A 17,678-nucleotide genomic window follows, 5' to 3' on the forward strand; every position below is an offset into this window, starting at 1 on the left:
TCCTTGAAAGAGATGGCATGGACAGGAAAGAACCCACTGGTCCAGACTGTAAAACTGCTGAAAGATGAAGGCTAGCAGGAGAAGTTCATGGGCCAAGAGGCTGGAGAGGCTGAAGCCCCTACTGACAACTGTGCTGCTTCAGTGCTTCAGCTTGCTTAAGAATGAAAAACGAAATTACGTTTTTCGACATCGCGCGGTAACGTTGTCCAACGTACCAACTGGCAACATTCGCTTTATAACGTTGCTATAGCGTCGCCACAACGTTGCCAGAAGGTAGGATAACGTTGCAGTGACCAAATGAGCACTTACTGGCAACGTTGCGTGTTAGCTGGGAGATCTATGCAGTCAAGCAACGAAGGATGTAACTCCACCACAGCAGATGGCGCTAGGATTTTAAGGTTCGAAGAAGCCAGTGAACTGATCACCGGAACAACTTCTGTTGTTTACATCCAGCTAGAGAGTAGAAGCTTAAAGGGGACAGATACGTTGTTCGTGCTAACTTTTTGTAAGGTATCCGAGTTTTTAACCACAAACATGTCTAAACTAGATTTGTTCAGGGATTTTATCACTCAGCGATTAACAACGGCCACTTTGGAGATATTTAGGGCAGCTGAAAAGTCGTTTGCCGAGTTTGAAGGGGAGATTTCTCGTTCGAAAGAGGAGAGCGCACGACTGCAACGGTTATTGGACAATGTTACTCAACCTGATATCAAGCTTCATCGAACAGGTTTGATTATAATATCTACTGTGGATTATGATTTTCTGTATGTTATATATTAATTAGAGCTATGTCTTATTTTATGTAGCACGGTCACACCCAGCCCCAGGTGTTGTGTCAAAATGAGGATATTAAATATTTAGCAGAATGTAGAGATACCCGTTTGTTTTGGTAGCGTTTATGGACGATGGTATGATGGGCAGTAAAACTTGTCATTTTTGGCCAAGGCTAGCCAACTCAAGAGTGTATGGCTGCAGCCTGGAGCCTCCCGTGTCATGCGTCTCATGCCCTCCCGTCTCATGCCCTCCCCGACCTTCTACTTTTCAAAGTAAAAGCTTGCGCCTGGTTCGCTATGTCTCTGAATCAGACTTGGTTTTATTCGCTGATGCCTCTTCGCTCAATTGGATAGACCTACAACCAATCAGAGCAACGTAATATGTTGTTTGTTCAAAACGAATTCAACTTAAGCGCTCTTTTGTGACGGCCGAAACGCCTACCAACCTGCTGGCGATAGGTGAATTGCTGACCGTTGCTAACAAGAAAACACATATTTAGCCAATCAGCAGTCCTCAAAAATGATGCCTGAAGGGCGCTGGAATTAGCGCCCCAAGCAGAGTTAGAGTATAGAAGTGATTTCGCGACTGTAGGGCCTACTTAACGTTATTGAAAATGAATGGCTGTTTATCAATCCACGTTTTTTTCCGTTCTTATGTTCTTGCGAACTCGTTTGACGTCATCTTTCATTGCCCAAGTACAGTTCCAATCCAAAGAACACAAGTCACCAAGAACGCCAAAAATACCCGGAAATGTTCTTGATCCGCCCCTTTTATCGAGGATGCATCGGATGGTGACTTGACCAGTGAGAACGCTTCTGATTCCCCAAAAGTCATTGCAAGATGTCAAGCGAGGCGGACAAACCTTAAATTTTTTACTTTTCATATTTCAGCTAAACAGTACGTGTAAATCAGCATCTGAATTAAAATGTGACGACAAATAGGCAGTGTAGTCCCTGAAAATGTTCTTATTTTATTGATCAAACGGCTAATTTGTAAATTTGCTCCGACTTTTCGATAACCTAGCTAGCATCTCAGTGCAGACACTAGTTAACATTAGGTACTGTAAGTTAGCATGGGACAGAAAATGTAAAATTACAGGTAGAGGGACTATTTTTTAGCTTTGTTATCTAGTTTTTGTAGTTAGTCAGCATTATCATAATGCTGCGAGTCCAGGAAAACCCTAACCATCTCAATTCATTCTCCATCCTTGCGTCCTTGCAAGACCGTTCTCACAAGGATGCTTGCAAGAACATTCTTCAAAAGAATGTACTTGCGTTCTCAGCGTTCTTCGGATTGATAAACAGCCAATGACTCCGGACCGGACTTCAGACGTGCTAATTACTCAAATTCTGTCAGATATCCTCTCCAAAATCCTTTGAGAGTTTGATGTCAGTTTGGCCCAACCTGACATCAAAATTACACAACAGGCGAGAAAAGGGTAGAGATAAATCATACACAGAGGTTTCTCCCACGATCGGTAAGCTACTACAGAAAGGCCTGGATAGCTGGATGCAGTCAGGTAAATGCCTTATTTTGCTTCCCATGCTTGCTTTTTATAACATTTGGAACAGATACAACATGGACTGTTACAGGAGTTAAGGACATTAAACATTTATCTGAGAAAACAAAACAAGTGCACAAAGGCAAACATGGAGAATACAATCAAGCTAGCCATGCTAAGCAGAGACAATCGCTATGCAATTGGACGAAGGTCACCAGATTGAACTGAGGAGAAACAACTTAGTGGATAAGAACAAGCGTGTTCTATCAAAAATAATTGATTGTGTTAATTTAATTTATAAATCCTTAATATTTAGTTTTACAGTAATAGTTGTGTTGTGTTTCCTAATAATACCAGGGAGAGTGGCTCAAGTGCCCAGATTTCCGTGGTTTTAAATATTTGATTGATTGGTCTGAAGAGTTCCTGTTCGGATATAGTTTTTCGGCGAACGAGCTACTCCAGACCCAACTTCCTAGCAATTTATTTTGTGGGCAGGGGGGGGATAAGTTGGGCTGGCAGCTTGGCTAGCCTCGAGTACCTTATTGCTTTTATAATACGGTTACCAGCGAAATTATAAGTAAATAAATAGTAAGCTTCCTTTCAACACATAATAGTTATAGCCAACAAACGTTGTGTAATGCATTTCAGTAGCCAAGAGAAAATAGTCCCGTATGTGTGGTTGTTGCTATGCACGGACAAACAGCATTGTGAACTTCACGTTTGTTAACCTAGCTAGATCTTGCACCATCTCATTCATTCTCAATGCTCATTTAATAAAAGTAGCCTTTAAACTAACAACGACAATGGGACACTTTCAATAAAATAATATTTAATTTAAACTTTAGGCCTAAACATTCTAAATTCTAAATGTTTCGTAGGCACTGGGTAAATGCTAGCTAGCTAGCCTACATATGCTGTAAACTAGTTATGAGTGACTTGGGAATCGACAGACTAACATTAGGTTGTTGTTAAGGTTAGCTTATGTTGATTTGGATATCTCCATTAATTGTGCATCCGTGGAAAACGCAGACCAATCAAATTGTCAGGGCAGGATTTATACCATGATGGACAGATGATCAACAGTAACATAATCAACCACGTCACCAAAGAGCGCTTGGGTTGAATTAGTTTACAACAAACATGGCTGCCGCTGGAGAGCTGAGATGTGTAGATTCTGCCATAGAATCTGTTGTAGAAAACATCAACAGCACATACATTTTGAAAGAGGAACAGAGAAACGTGATCATGGCATTTGTCGATCGAAAATATGTTTTTGCCTTCCTTCCTACGGGGTTTGTCACATACTACGTTGGTCTGATTGGTTGTTGGTCCAGTGTGTCCGCTATGTTGATTTTTCCGTGGCGGCAGAAATTTAGCTGTGGTGGGCCGCCACGGAAAAATTTTAGGCCGTCTATCAGCAGTGATTGTTAGAAAGCGTATCGGAGGGTAGCACAGACACGCGCTTCACAGCGCAGTTGAGATTGCGTGTGTGCGTCCATGAGAACTGTAAGTCGTATAACTTATGTTGTCAGTTCATTTAAGGCTGTTATTGTATTAGTCTATAGTTATTGCTAATTTAAATTAAGTTAACTGGTGATTTTTGTTGTTTGTAGGCTATTCTTCCCTTGCTAGCGGAATTGCATATGTCGATTTGATAGCGATTGCTGCCCTTGATTTCATTTGTATTTTAAGTGCATTATTATGCTGAAGTCATTTTAATTAATAAATAGTGGGTATATTGTTATTATTAGCTACAGAATGCTTAGCCTATCAAGATCAAATGAAGCAGACAGCATACATGCTTCCGAGTGGCCCCTTAATTGATAGGCTAGGCTACTGACGATTTACAAGATTCTCGTTTGTGTCGTGCAGCAACTTTTCTTGTAAGGGCGCAATAACTGACAGTGTAGGGTTGCTCTTCTCAGACAAAATGCACGTAGCCACTTTCATTGGCTTAAGGCCCTGAATAAACTCCTGCATTTGAGATGTCAAACTCGGTCAAAGTGCAGTCCTTCTCATTTTTTAGGACTTCTGGAGACAGGAGAATGGCAGTGACAGCTGGCTGTTGTTCTAGAAATCTTTGGACCATGTCACAAGCACTGTTCCATCATGTAGGGGCGTCAGACAAAATTTTGTGAGCGGGCAGCTCCAGCAGCTTTTGGTTTTGTTCCAGGGTGTAGCTTCTAATCGTACTTTGATGGAAGAATCCGACTATGCGCCTCACTCTTCCTAATAGCCTCGCCACAGTGGGAAGTTTCAGCGCACGTTGAAAGGCCAAGTTAAGTGTATGTACGTTACACTTAACGTGTTGAAAGTTGGCCAACTGTGCAGCAACGATCATGTTAGACGCGTTGTCCGTAACGATAGCTAGATCTTTACTCTCAATGTCCCATTCCCTTGCAGCTTTCTTGAGTGCCTCTGCCATGTTAGCTCCAGTGTGGCTCTCGTGCATGGCTCTTGTTTGAAGAACGTGTGACGCCAGGTGCCATTCCTCTGTAATGTGGTGCAATGTTATTGTCACAAATGACTGCGTGACTCTAGAAGTCCAGGCATTGCACAACTTAACTTCATTGTACAGTTTCTGCACTGAAGTTTCTGTGAAAAATCGATGGGAAGGGATGACATATTTGGGCTCCAAAGTTTGTAGCATGTAGCAAAAGCCCTAGTTTTCAATGACACTGTAAAGGCGCAGGTCTTTGCATATAAAATATGAAACGGCTTTTGTAATTTGTTTGGCGCGGTCCGAATTAGGGCTGCAACGATTAGTCGACGTTATGGACAACGTCGACCACAAAAAAATTGTCTACAAATATTTCTGTTGCCGACAAATTGTTTGATCTCATAGGACCTATTTTAAGTACCTGCAATAAAGTGATTTGACCAGTGCGGCGCTGTAGCACTAGACTAATGCAGCCCTCCCATATGCTACAGGCCTGAAAAAGTATTGTGTGGGAAAGTTTCACCAAAGATCTAACAAAAAATACTGTAATATGTAATGTGTGCAAGGCGGAACTTGTTTTCCATGGTAGCACAACGTGCATGCATGAACATTTAAACGAAAGCATCCCCGCATGAGAGGAGATGGAAACGGCAAGAGGTGAGTGTGCTCAAGCTGGATGGCTAGTTAGCTACACCAGTTTTTAATGACAAATTACGCAGTATTTCACGGATACTAACACCGTAGCAACATGTCCACAGACAGCAGTTAGACATTTCAGTGTATACGACCATTGTAATGAGACAAACAAAAAGCCAGTCCAGAAATTATACTGTTACTCACAGTTTTTCATTGAACAGAACCCTGTTGTCTTACAAGAGATATGTTTACATTCCTCCTTTTTTTGTCTGTAATACAACTGACTTATTTTTGTTTTTTTATCTTTTAAATACTTTAAAGCAACATTATTGAAACAATGCTTAGAGAGCATTTTTGATTTAGGTTGGACACAATTGGACAAAAAGAGATGTGATAGCCTGTTCAGTTGGCTCAAAGTGCAATACAAAGCTGAAGTGATTTCTTGGTTTTATTTATTAGTTAGAATAAGTATAACTCAATGTTTTAACAAATTGCAAAAGCTGAATAATCGCTCAAAGCATTCTGATTAATCAATGAAAAAATAGATGATTAGTCGACTAATCGATCTAATAATCGTTAGATTAGTCGATTATCAAAATAATTGTTTGTTGCAGCCCTTGTCCGAATTGTGTGGGTTAGGGTTAGTTAATACCAGATACTTTTATCCAAAGCAACTTCCAAAAGAGAATCCTAACCCTAAGTTTAATTACATTAACACTGTCCTCAATCGTTCGTTGGGTACCTTTCACTTCTGCAGGTCCATCATCTAGCTTCGGATGGTGTTGTGTGAGATTAGGGCTGGGCGGTATGACAGTATATACCGTGCGACGGTAGAAATGTGTCTACCGGGAGAGATTTGGCTATACCGTTTCAACCGCGGTATTCTCTTATACTATATTTTTGTATTACACGTGTCAATTAAATGTCTGGTTGTTGTATTGTATATAAGCCATCATATAAATTGCATTCTTGCGATATTTAGAATTGTAGTTGAACTTTTATTTGATTTGCTATTTTCGTTTGACCTTGAAGCACATTTGCGTTGGTCTAACGGAATTATCGATGCAGAGTGTTTTTTGTCTACGCGGACCACATTCATGCCGATGCTAATTAATTATATATTTGAGGACCCATTCTGCAGGTAACCAATTCGATTTGTTGTTCAAGTTATGTCTCGTGCTGTAAAGTTATTGTTGTACAATTACACTGGTGGCATTGCTAGCATTCTTGATATAGGATGACTAGTGAAGGCTAACTACTTACTAACTGAGAGTGAGGTCATGCCGGGAAATATCAAACTGAGACTTAACTTATCGACCGAGCTTTAATGAGGTCGATACGCCGAACCCCAAGTTATATGGATAGTAAAACTCACTGATCGCTTTTGCTCATTTTGAAATTTTCGTCGGAGGGCAGTACGAATCCGCATTGAGCTGTGAGAAGGTCACCACGCGAATGGCATGACTGCGCATCAGCCAATCATAACGCTCGTACTCTTAACTTTGAGTCTTTGGTTTTTAACTCAAGTGTTGTCTCATGTGAGGCAGTTGTTTTTGTTTGTAATAAATAATCGAGTGTGATGATGAAGTACGGTATGGTTATTTTGTACCATTTCTTAATTGAATTTACAGAACAATTACTATACCGTGATATAAACCGTAACCATGATATAAAATTACTCATACCGTGATAGAAGATTTTGGCCATATCGCCCACCCCTATGTGAGATGAGTCCTCAAATTGGTGGTATTGCCTGAGTACCTGACTTTTGTTCCACATAACTTGCACACGGCGTAAGACATATCAAGTTTATATTTCCCCGCAATATTGTGGAATCCAAAGTAACTTTTGATTTGAAATGCCGGGGTGCAGCTCGAATTTCATTTGCATCTGCCATGCTAACGCAAATGAACAACAGTCAAAATGTTGCTACGTTTGTTCTCACAAAACAGCAGTGCGTTATCTTTAAGATTATCTCAATAACAGCATTCTTTTTGTCATTCAAAGAAAAGTAATATTTTTTAGGTTTTCATGGCTCAACATAACGTAATTTTTTGGGACAAATAATCAATTTGGAGATTTACAATCGCTGAAAGTAGTATTGCGATACATCACTTTTTTCCCCATCCCTAATTTGCTATGAATCTGTTGCTGAAAAGAGGTGCTGTTCATGCCTTATATGCCTTATGTTCATCACAACCGCAACCTGTAGTATGATGTTGTCGCTAACAGTTATTAGCAATGCTAATGTATCCTGCCTGTATCTAGCATCTGTAGAATGTGTGATGATTTAGTTTATTGGCAATGGCAGGGCTGTACACTAACCTTTTCTACTGGTGGCACTTGCGCTACTACTTTTTCAGTTACTGGCGCAAAACATGATTTGGTTGCACAAATTATTTTTAGTAAGCCGCTCTGGATAATAATGAACAATAAATAACCTGTATTGCGCACTTTAAAAGGTCCCATGGCATGTAAATGTCACTTTATGAGATTATTTAACGTTAATGAGTTCCCCTTACCTTTGGTCCCCCAGTCGCTAGCTTAATTTTCTCCGCCTTTGAGAAAATTAAAGCTCAAATGCTCCGATCTGAAAATCTTCCCCTTATGTGTCGTCATAACGGGAAAGGTTACCTCCCCTTTCTCTGCTTTTCCCGCTCATAGAATTTGGCCCACCAGAGAGAAAATGAGCTACGATTGTGAAAGCTCGATATTATTTTTTCCTCGAGAGACATCATGGCTTGCAATTCTCTTCTCCTGTCTGGTCCCCCAATGGTGGAATCAACTCCCTACCTCCATCAGAGACACTGATTGTTCCTGGGAGTACAACGGTACTTAGGAATGATTGGCTGGACCTGATGTTTCCTCCAGGATCACAATGACTCTTTTTGAGAGACGTGTTTCTCTCGTTGGTTAGTTGTAATTGACTTAAAACTACTGTACTTGATGTGTAATATATTTGTTGCTGCTTGCTTTTCTCCCCACAGGTACACCCTTGCACCTTTTTGAGGTTAATGTTGTTAAATTGTTTAATCGTTACTAGGGCTGCCACTAACGACTATTTTTCTTTCTATTAATCTGTAGACTATTTTATCGATTAGTCGATTAATCTAAACGATTCATTTTCCTCATTTTTTCTTTTTTTTCTTTTAAATCTTTTTTTTCTTATTTTTTACAATTTTTTTATTATTATTATTTTTAAACAAAACTGTAGGTTTAAACCATCAACTCCAACGTTAATTAAAATATTTAGATAAGGTACATAACTTATCCCAACATACACGAACACACACCCCTTTTAAACAAAAAATTCCAAGGTGCTGGTTCTGGGCTGGTGCTTATGCCAGTTCGGTAATGATTAGATAGCGATATTCGCCAATTATCTAAGAACCAGGTAGTCTACATTTACCACACTCTAGAGCCGGAGTAGGGCTAACGTCTTTAAATCACTTCATACGCTTCCATTGTCCTAGCAAAGCGTCATGGTTACGGTTAACAAGTTAGCTAAATAGCAAGAGCTAACCTAGAGAGCTATCTTATCAACCAACGTAGAATAAACCCCGATTCTAACCTACCTAAACATTTATTCAATGGAAACTCTAAGGTAGCAGGCAGACAACTTTATAGCTTTAATAATGCGTGTATTTAGCAGCTATAATGACAACATAGATTAAAAAGGCTATCCCTTTTAAACATGAATAGACAACACCAGACAACGGTGGTTTTGCCTATTTTGCGCCTGTATGTTTTCTTTTCAGGTGCTTGTGCATAGCGCAAGTGCTGCTGTGGTAAGCCATTGAAACTTTGCACAGTGTACAAACCACCTTATTGTTTGGTGATAGCGTTAAGTCGAAGTATTCCCATACTTTTGAAGCCTCGGGTATTTGAGGACTCGGGTTTCGGAACCAAGTCAGACTCTGCATCTGCCCTGATATTTGAGCGTTGACTGGAGCCGACCAATGACTTGAGCCAACAACGACTGACGTCATGCAGGCACCAATTACGATGTGATATTGAAGAAGAACACTTGTTATAATGAATTGAAGCGTTTTTTGTATTTTTCATAATAACACTTTTTTAAGATGCGTCGATTTAAAATATTGATGTCGACGCATTTTCAGCGGCATCGCGGCAGCGGAATCGCGGCAGCCCTAATTGTAACTTGTTTAACTACATGCTCTTATGGTTCTTCCCTTTGGGACTTATTTAGTTTATTAGTATTCAGTTTTTAAGGCTCTCTTTTGGAAGTTGCTTTGGATAGAAGCGTCTGGTAAATGCATAAATGTAATGTAAATGCAATGGTAGTTAGCCCTGTCTCTCTCCTCATAGCATCTAAAGCTACAGACACAGAAATTTGGCACGTCCTAAGGAAAGCTCATTGTGGGACTACTCGTAGTGGCTCTAATTCTGCACCAAGGCTGAATTTCGGGAATAAGACTTCAGATACAGTATTAGGCTACCACAAAGGCCTATATAAAAGCATCCAAAAACGGCATGCCATGGGACCTTTAATTACTTGCCTTTGCTTTAACATTGATTAGATCAATTGTCTTCCCTTTATTCAGACAATATGGTAAACAAGAAACTTCTCCACAGCAAACACAGGTTCCAATAATAGTTCAGATGAGTGATGCGTGTGACTTGCAGACAATAATTGAAAGCAGTGGTTTCACTGTGAATAGAGGAGTGAATATAGAAGTGAAACCAAAGGAGATGTGGCATTCAGTCACGGCTAGGGAAGTGGATAAAAACGTAGCTTTAGACTTAGTTGAATAATGAAAAACAAAACTCATGAGCTTCTCAAAACCCGAGATCAAATGTTCCAATATGTGTTATCCGTAACCTTAAACAAGTCATATGTTGACGTCAGAACTACCAGTTGTATAGAGTGCTGTAAAGAATAGTGGTGGTGAAATGAATTGTGAAGTCTTAACATCTTTGTTTCAGGGTTGGGTGGAGTGTTCACTGTTTGGATAACCATCCCATAGACCCTTGCTGAGATCTCTATCTACATACTTTAGTTTTATTTGGTCTCTTTAGCTGTCAATCTAGGTTGCAGAATAATGAAGCAGACAACATCTAACTGTTGTCTTGCCTCTTCTTCCCCACAGATGTGCAGCAGCTCTCTCTCCCAGAGCCCCCACAGATTAAAGAGGAACAGGAGCTGTGGACCAGTCAGGAGGAAGAGCAGCTCCAAGGACTGCAGTCTGAAACTACACACTCCATGTTTACTTCTACCAGTGTGAAACATGACTGGGATCAGGAGGACTTTTCTGAATGTTCACATCTTGTCCAGACTGTTAAAGTGGAGAACGGTGAAGGAGACTCTCTTCCCACCAACACACTTGGGGAACAATTCAATGCTGAACCTTGTGTACAAGACTATGCAGCACCAGAACTAGGCAGTGACTCTCAAAACAATGAGGCTCTGCCAAGGGAAAATATGCACCCCACAGATACAACAATACACCAATGTCAACAGTGTAACAAAACTTTTGGTCGAAAAGGTGCTTTGGTTTTTCATATGAGGACACACACAGGAGAGAAACCTCATCAATGTCAGGAATGTAACAAAAGATTTCGTATTAAGTCAGATTTGGTTATGCACATCAGGACACACACAGGAGAGAAGCCATATCAGTGTCAATTATGTAACAAACGTTGTAGTAAGAAGTCAGATTTGGTTGTGCACATTAGGACACACACAGGAGAGAAACCTTATCGGTGTCAGGAATGTAGCAAACAATTTGCTCGAAGTGACACGCTTGTTGAACACATGAGGACACACACAGGAGAGAAACGATATCAGTGTCAACAATGTAACAGATCGTTTCGGCGTCCGTCTATTTTGATTGAACACATGAGGAAACATACAGGGGAGACACCATATCAGTGTCAACAATGTAACAAACTGTTTAGTAAGAAGTCCGGTTTGGTTGTGCACATGAGGATACACACAGGAGAGAAACCTTATCAATGTCAGGAGTGTAACAAACCATTTGCTCGAAGTGGTACTTTGTCTGAACACATGAGGACGCACACAGGAGAGAAACCGCATCGGTGTCAACAATGTGACAGATCGTTTTGCCGTCCCTCTCTTTTGGTTGAACACATGAGGAAACACACAAGAGAAAAACCATTCCAGTGTCAACAATGTAACAAATTGTTTGCTCAGAAGGGTCATCTGGTTGAACACATAAGGACACACACAGGAGAGAAACCATTTCAATGTCAGGAATGTAACAAACTCTTTTCACAAAGCAGTTCTTTGTATACACACATGAGGACCCACAGGAGAGGAACCGTGTCAGTGTCCACAATGTAACAGATCTTTTTCAAGGACGCTGAGGCCTATACTTTAAAGTAAATTCAATATACCTGGAATATCATTTAGTTATATGGTTTCACTAAACCATACCAAGGTTGTTCCAGGCTCAGAATGGGCCACTGAGGAGTGACTATGCACACCAGTAATAATAATTGATCTTCGTTCAGAAAAGGCATTGAGTAACCTTATGGGAAAATATGCATTTTTTGTAATTTGGGATAGGATAGGTGTTGTAGAGGAATAAAACTCTTTAAAGCTTTGTGTCTTTCTTTTTGGACTATCTGGTCAACCCCTTTGATACACAACTTGGGTCTAAAGTGATCCGGAAGAGTTTTTGGTCATCACAAGTCTTTATTTTCATTTGATCTTTATTTTGGAATAAAAATCATTTTTGTAACACTACCCCTCTAATGCACAACATGGTTCTAAAATTACCTGCATTCATTTCCTATGATATTTCATCTATGGCTGAGTGTTTCTTAGCCATATCTTTTGAAATCAACTCATTTCATTATTTAATATTCCAAGTATTCATTAAATATTTAGTTTTTGATTGCCACAAATACACTGCTCCAAAAATTATAGCAACAGTTATATATTAGGGCATTGCATGAATTAAATTGCACTTTTCTGATAATTATCTGGTCAGTAAAGTAGCAGAGGGGATAGTTAATCAGTTTCCGCTGCATTGGTGTTGATGGAATTAACAACAGGTGCACTAGAGGGGCAACAATGAGCCAACCCCAAAACAGGACTAGTTTTGCATGTGGAGGCCATTTCAAGTTTCTCCCTCTTGATCTCTTTGACTGGTTTTCCACCAGGTGTTGGCTTTAGCTCGAGTCATTATCACTACCTAAGCGGCTGCTTAGGGCCCCCATGGCGACCAGAGGGCCCCCAAGAGCACATTAAATTACAGCTAAATTATATATATTATGTTAATAGTAATCATACAAATTCGGAGGGGCCCCCAAATCAACTGGGTTGAGCACTGGCCGAGCCCTACAGAATGACCTCCAGCAAGCCACTGGTGTGAATGTCTCTGCCCAAACAATCAGAAACAGACTTAATGAGAGTGGCCTCAGGGCACAACGTCCTGCAGTGTGCCCTGTGCTCACTGCCCAGCACCGTGGAGCTCCATTGGCATTTGCTATAGAACACCAGAACTGGCATGTCCGCCACTGGCGCCCTGTGTGCTTTTCACAGATGAGAGCAGGTTCACCCTGAGCACCTGTGATAGACGTGAAAGGGTCTGGAGAAGCCAAGGAGAACGCTATGCTGCCTGCGACATCGCTCAGTATGACCGGTTTGGTGGTGGGTCAGTGATGGTTTGGGGAGGCATATCCATGGAGGGACGCACAGGCCTCTACAGGCTAGAGAACGGCAGTCTGACTGCCATTAGGTATCGGGATGAAATCCTTGGACCCATGGTCAGACCCTTTGCTGGTGCAGTAGGTCCTGAGTTCCTCCTGATGCACGACAATGCCCGGCAGGAATCGATATAATTGACTGGCTCTCACAATCACCTGACCAAAACCCGATAGAATACCTCTGGGACATTATGTTTCGGTCCATGAGACGCTGGCAGATTTCTCCTCAGACTTTACAGGAGCTCACTGATGCCCTTTGACAGATCTGGGAGGACATCCCACAAGACACCATCTGTCGTATCATAAGGAGCATGCCGCGAAGTTGTCAAGCATGCATACAAGCACGTGGGGGCTACACAAGATATTGAGAAGCATTTTGAGTTGCAGAAATTTTATTTTGGAAAATGGACTAGCATCCTTTCGTTCCTAATACATTCCACTTTTAATATCGGTATAGATATCGAACATAATTTTTTTTCACATCGAGATCTGTTGTGTTTTCAGAGTGTTCCTTTAATTTTTATGAGCCGTGTACTTATATATATATTTTTTTCTTACCTTTAACCAACTTCGGATCAATTGAGTTCCTGTACTGAACCACTTTTCCGGCTGTATTTACCTTGAATTCCTCCTCCAAAGATTCGAAAGGCAGTTGCAGTTTGTTGGTGTTCCCATAGAGTGCAATCCTGCTTATGCTCCTTGGTAATCCAAGCCACCTCCAGAGGTGGTTGCTCACCCTCCTCAAATGTTGAGATCGGGACCGCATAGACAAGGAAGGGCCACAGGATCCTGGAAAGAATGCCATGTTGGTAGACCCAGGCATTAAACTTCCCAGGTAGGCCTGACTTGTCCACGGATTTCAGCCAGCCATCCAACTCAGTGCAGGTCGACTGGATAGATGTTGTGTCTCTCAGAGAGCAGTCAAAAACCTTGCCCGAGCTCTTGACTGGCTTCTCTGTGATAGTTGGAATGGCTGTGCCTGTGATGTTAAACCAGACATTGTCCTCCACCTTCCCTTTCCTCATCACCATTGATCTGGATATGGTTCAGGATCCACCGGCAGCCTGGGACTGATTCTGTCGTGACTGTGAGGTCATCCATCAATGCCCTGATGGGTGGTTGCCGTTGTCCGGAATTAGTTTGGGGCCCTCTGCACTCTGGCTAGGCAGACTTAGTGAGCATCTTCATGGCTAGGGAGAACAATGTCACAGAGATAGTACACCCTGTGATAATAACGATCTCCACATTGTGCCAACTAGATGTCATTGCTCCTCAATCAAAAATAAGTCAATTAAATACTTGGTTATTTGCTACACACAACAAAACAATAACAAATTTAAATATAAAGCCATTCTTCATACTATTTATGCAAATCAAAAAGATTGCTCTGCCAGCTGATTCTACAATGTTTGCAGGACCACAAGTGCACAACTGGACAGGTCTCTCACTAGGCAGTAGACGTACTAAGGAAAGAAGTTCAATAAGTGAGGAAACTGAAAAATGTCAAATTCAGATTGTAATCCTAGAAAAATAAAACAATAGACTGAAGAACAGTAAAAAATAGCTACCTTGTTTGAATAGCATATATCAGCCAACTTTTTGCATACAGCACTCTGTTAGGTCAATGGGCTTGTAAATTCCATCAACGCAGGACTCCCTGTTATGGAGTGTACGTTTTGCATGGATGCGGATTTTACAATCCATACACAGCCACTCCTATGGCATGCAGTCTCTGCAGTGAATTGTTATGTTTTCTCTTGTCCAGTCCTGGTTTTGTGTGTGTCTGTCCAGTTCCAGGTCACACACCCCAACACTCCGGTTAACATCTTCCAGTTCACTTCCCAACCAGACGCACCTGTTACCCATCTATCATTACCTACACAGTTCATCTACCCTGGCTTCCCACAGACTCATTGCCAGTTCAGTGTTAATAGTTGCCTTGCCTCGCCGATTACTAACCTGTCTCTGTCCCTGTGTGCTACAGACACCACCATCCACAGCCTACGGCTCCATCCCCGCTCCTTCCTGTCTGGAATCCACGGACCTCACCATCATTACCCTCTGTTTGGCTACAATAAACCTGGTTCATATCACATCAGCATCTGAGTGTTGCATTTGGGTTCACCTGTCACTCCCAGGGCAGCCGGGATCACAACACCGATGATGGCAGGAGATGTGCAGTGAATGCAGTTCTCCTCTGGAATCACATTGCAGGACAGCAAGGAGCTACGGTTATAAGACCTTGCTTTCCGCCACAGATAAGAGCGTCTGCTAAATGGCTAAATGTAAATGTACCGCGCCACTGCTGTAAATTATGGACAAGTAAATATGTTGGTAAAATTTCATATGTGCAATGATATAGTTAAAACATCTCTTTTTAGAGCATACTGTACTCCACTGTATACAGCGCACCTATGGTGCAGCTACAGTAAAGCAAAGGTTTATAAAATAAAAGTGGCATACAATGATGAACTTTGAATATTGTTGAAGTGTCCAAATCGACCAGTGCTCGCCCTTTGTTTGTGACGAATAATGTCCCCATCTTCCATGCTGTGCTGAGGAATTTTATGTACAGATTTATGTGCCGATTAACAGAGTCAAATAATACAATTTTAACTGCCTTAACCAAACCTGCACTTAGTGATACCAGATATACCTCCCAAGTCTGGAAACACTGGAACACATCTTTACCTGTTTTAATTGTTGTGCATATGTATGAGCTTTGTTTATATTTGTATGTATGTGTGTATGTTTTGTATGTTGCCTTTATGTAATATGTGGTAGCCAGTATGTCTGTATGTATTTATGTTTGTGTGTACCCCTCTTGTCATATGTTATGTGTATTTTTCTATTGGGACCTTGAGTCTGCAAATACAATTATATAGTATAATTTTATTTATTTAAGTGGTTGCAGGTACAACAGTACATTCACGGCATATTGTATCATGTATGTGACAAATAACACATAACAAATAACAATCTTAAATCTTGAGGATCCCTTTGAGAAACACTAAGTCACAGTGTTTAAATATTTTCCTTCACCACCATGGAGTCACAGCGTTTAAATATTTTCCTTCACCAGAACGGACCCCGTTCTCCATACGTTGCTTATTACATCAGAGATCAAATGCCACATCCAAGATGACATCATTCTGCTAATCATGATCTGGCTAATTCGGTTCTTCCAAAACCCTTGTTGTTTATGATTTGTATAGCTGAATTGAGTTATGCGTTGATCTGAAAGGGGGTATGTATCGATAGTAGAAGCTTTGATCAGCAACGCTGCTATTGGCTACTCACATAAATCTATGGCTGCTCACCATGGCCAAAAACAGTGCCCTGTGTTTTACGCAAGAGAGCCAAACAGAGCAAGGGCTTGCTCGAAGGTTACTCCAAATTGAACAATTTAATCAAAATGGCGGGGAACACCTAAAAGTCTGCAACATTCAGGAGAGGGCTGGCAAAAAGTAACAGACCAACACAATTTAGTAACTGTATTGTACTTTATAGTACTTTTAATAAGGAATGGACCGTCGTAAATAATTTTGTAGGTCCCGTGTATTGTAAAAATAAATCAGAGTCTCGAAGTGAAAAAAATCTTAAGTTAAGTCAACAATAAACTAGGTCCAAAGGTTGAAAATGGTTCTAAGTGTGATGCAAAAGTTTTATTCCAACACAGGGTAAAAAAGATATCCAAGTGAGTAAGCTCCCAAGAGCAGAATGGCAAGTTTCTCTCCAAACATCCCCTTTTATACTGTATTTTCTGCCTATTACTTGTGTCAATTTTTGCTATTGGTACAACACTGTTGGTCACAGATACATTATGCATCCTCACATTATTTGTACCTTTCTGTTGGTGACCATTTCTAAGCTTTGTCACCCAATTGGCCCCTATACTAGGGTTTCTGATTACAGAAGCTGTGTCACGTTGGCATCTCTGTCCTTACATAAATCTGACCATGTCCAGGCTTGTGTTGGGTGCACACACATCTTAGACTTTCTTCTAGTTGGTATGGGATGCTCGTGCTTTATAAACATAGGAAACCCCTAGACCCAGACCCAGGCCTGACCTGGGTGACAGCTTCAGATTTGGTTTGCGGGAGTTTTTCTGCAGGTCGGCCACAAGAAAGTTCTAATTTACGGCAAGGCCGCTGCATTCCTTTGCGTGGTACTTCCCTATCCTCCTTTGCTAAAACCAACGTTTCACACTTCTATTATTTTTACTCAAGCATCACAGCTTTGCATCAAATTTCCCATAATACAACTTAGAGTATAATATAAGGAATAACTGAGACATTCACTTTTCAATTAGATAGTTCCATAAATGTAACCCATCTCCATCATTTTCAGCAGGGTGACATGATTTTCTTCATCAAGACCAAGGTATAAGGTTGACCGTTTATTTGGTATAACTTCAAGTCTGAACACTCGCGCATGTGCACTCATTACATAGCAAAACCTGGTCACTACAGTGACCACGTTAGCTAGATGTTTTATCGCTTATTAGACTACGGTAGGCTAGGTCTATTTGTCTTTGTATTTTCTTATTTTCATCATTACTTTGTTATCATCTAATGTCATATAATTGAATGTGGTTCCAACAAATGAATGATGTAAATGACACCCTCATGA

At 40.9% G+C, this 17,678-nt stretch overlaps 1 protein-coding gene across 1 annotated transcript; it reads left to right on the forward strand.

Annotated features, from left to right (window-relative positions):
• Positions 1-233: 233 nt before the first annotated feature.
• On the forward strand, positions 234-12,081 carry LOC146274045 (uncharacterized). Its single transcript, XM_084706322.1, has 2 exons — positions 234-727; positions 10,463-12,081. The coding sequence occupies exons 1-2, from the start codon at positions 298-300 to the stop codon at positions 11,674-11,676; spliced, it is 1,644 nt and encodes a 547-aa protein (XP_084562448.1). The 5' UTR covers positions 234-297; the 3' UTR covers positions 11,677-12,081.
• The last annotated feature ends 5,597 nt before the right edge of the window (positions 12,082-17,678 follow it).

The sequence above is a fragment of the Hypomesus nipponensis genome, chromosome 9 (genome assembly GCF_054491055.1).
Source record: "Hypomesus nipponensis isolate SF chromosome 9, ASM5449105v1, whole genome shotgun sequence".
Classification (NCBI taxonomy): Eukaryota; Metazoa; Chordata; class Actinopteri; order Osmeriformes; family Osmeridae; genus Hypomesus; species Hypomesus nipponensis.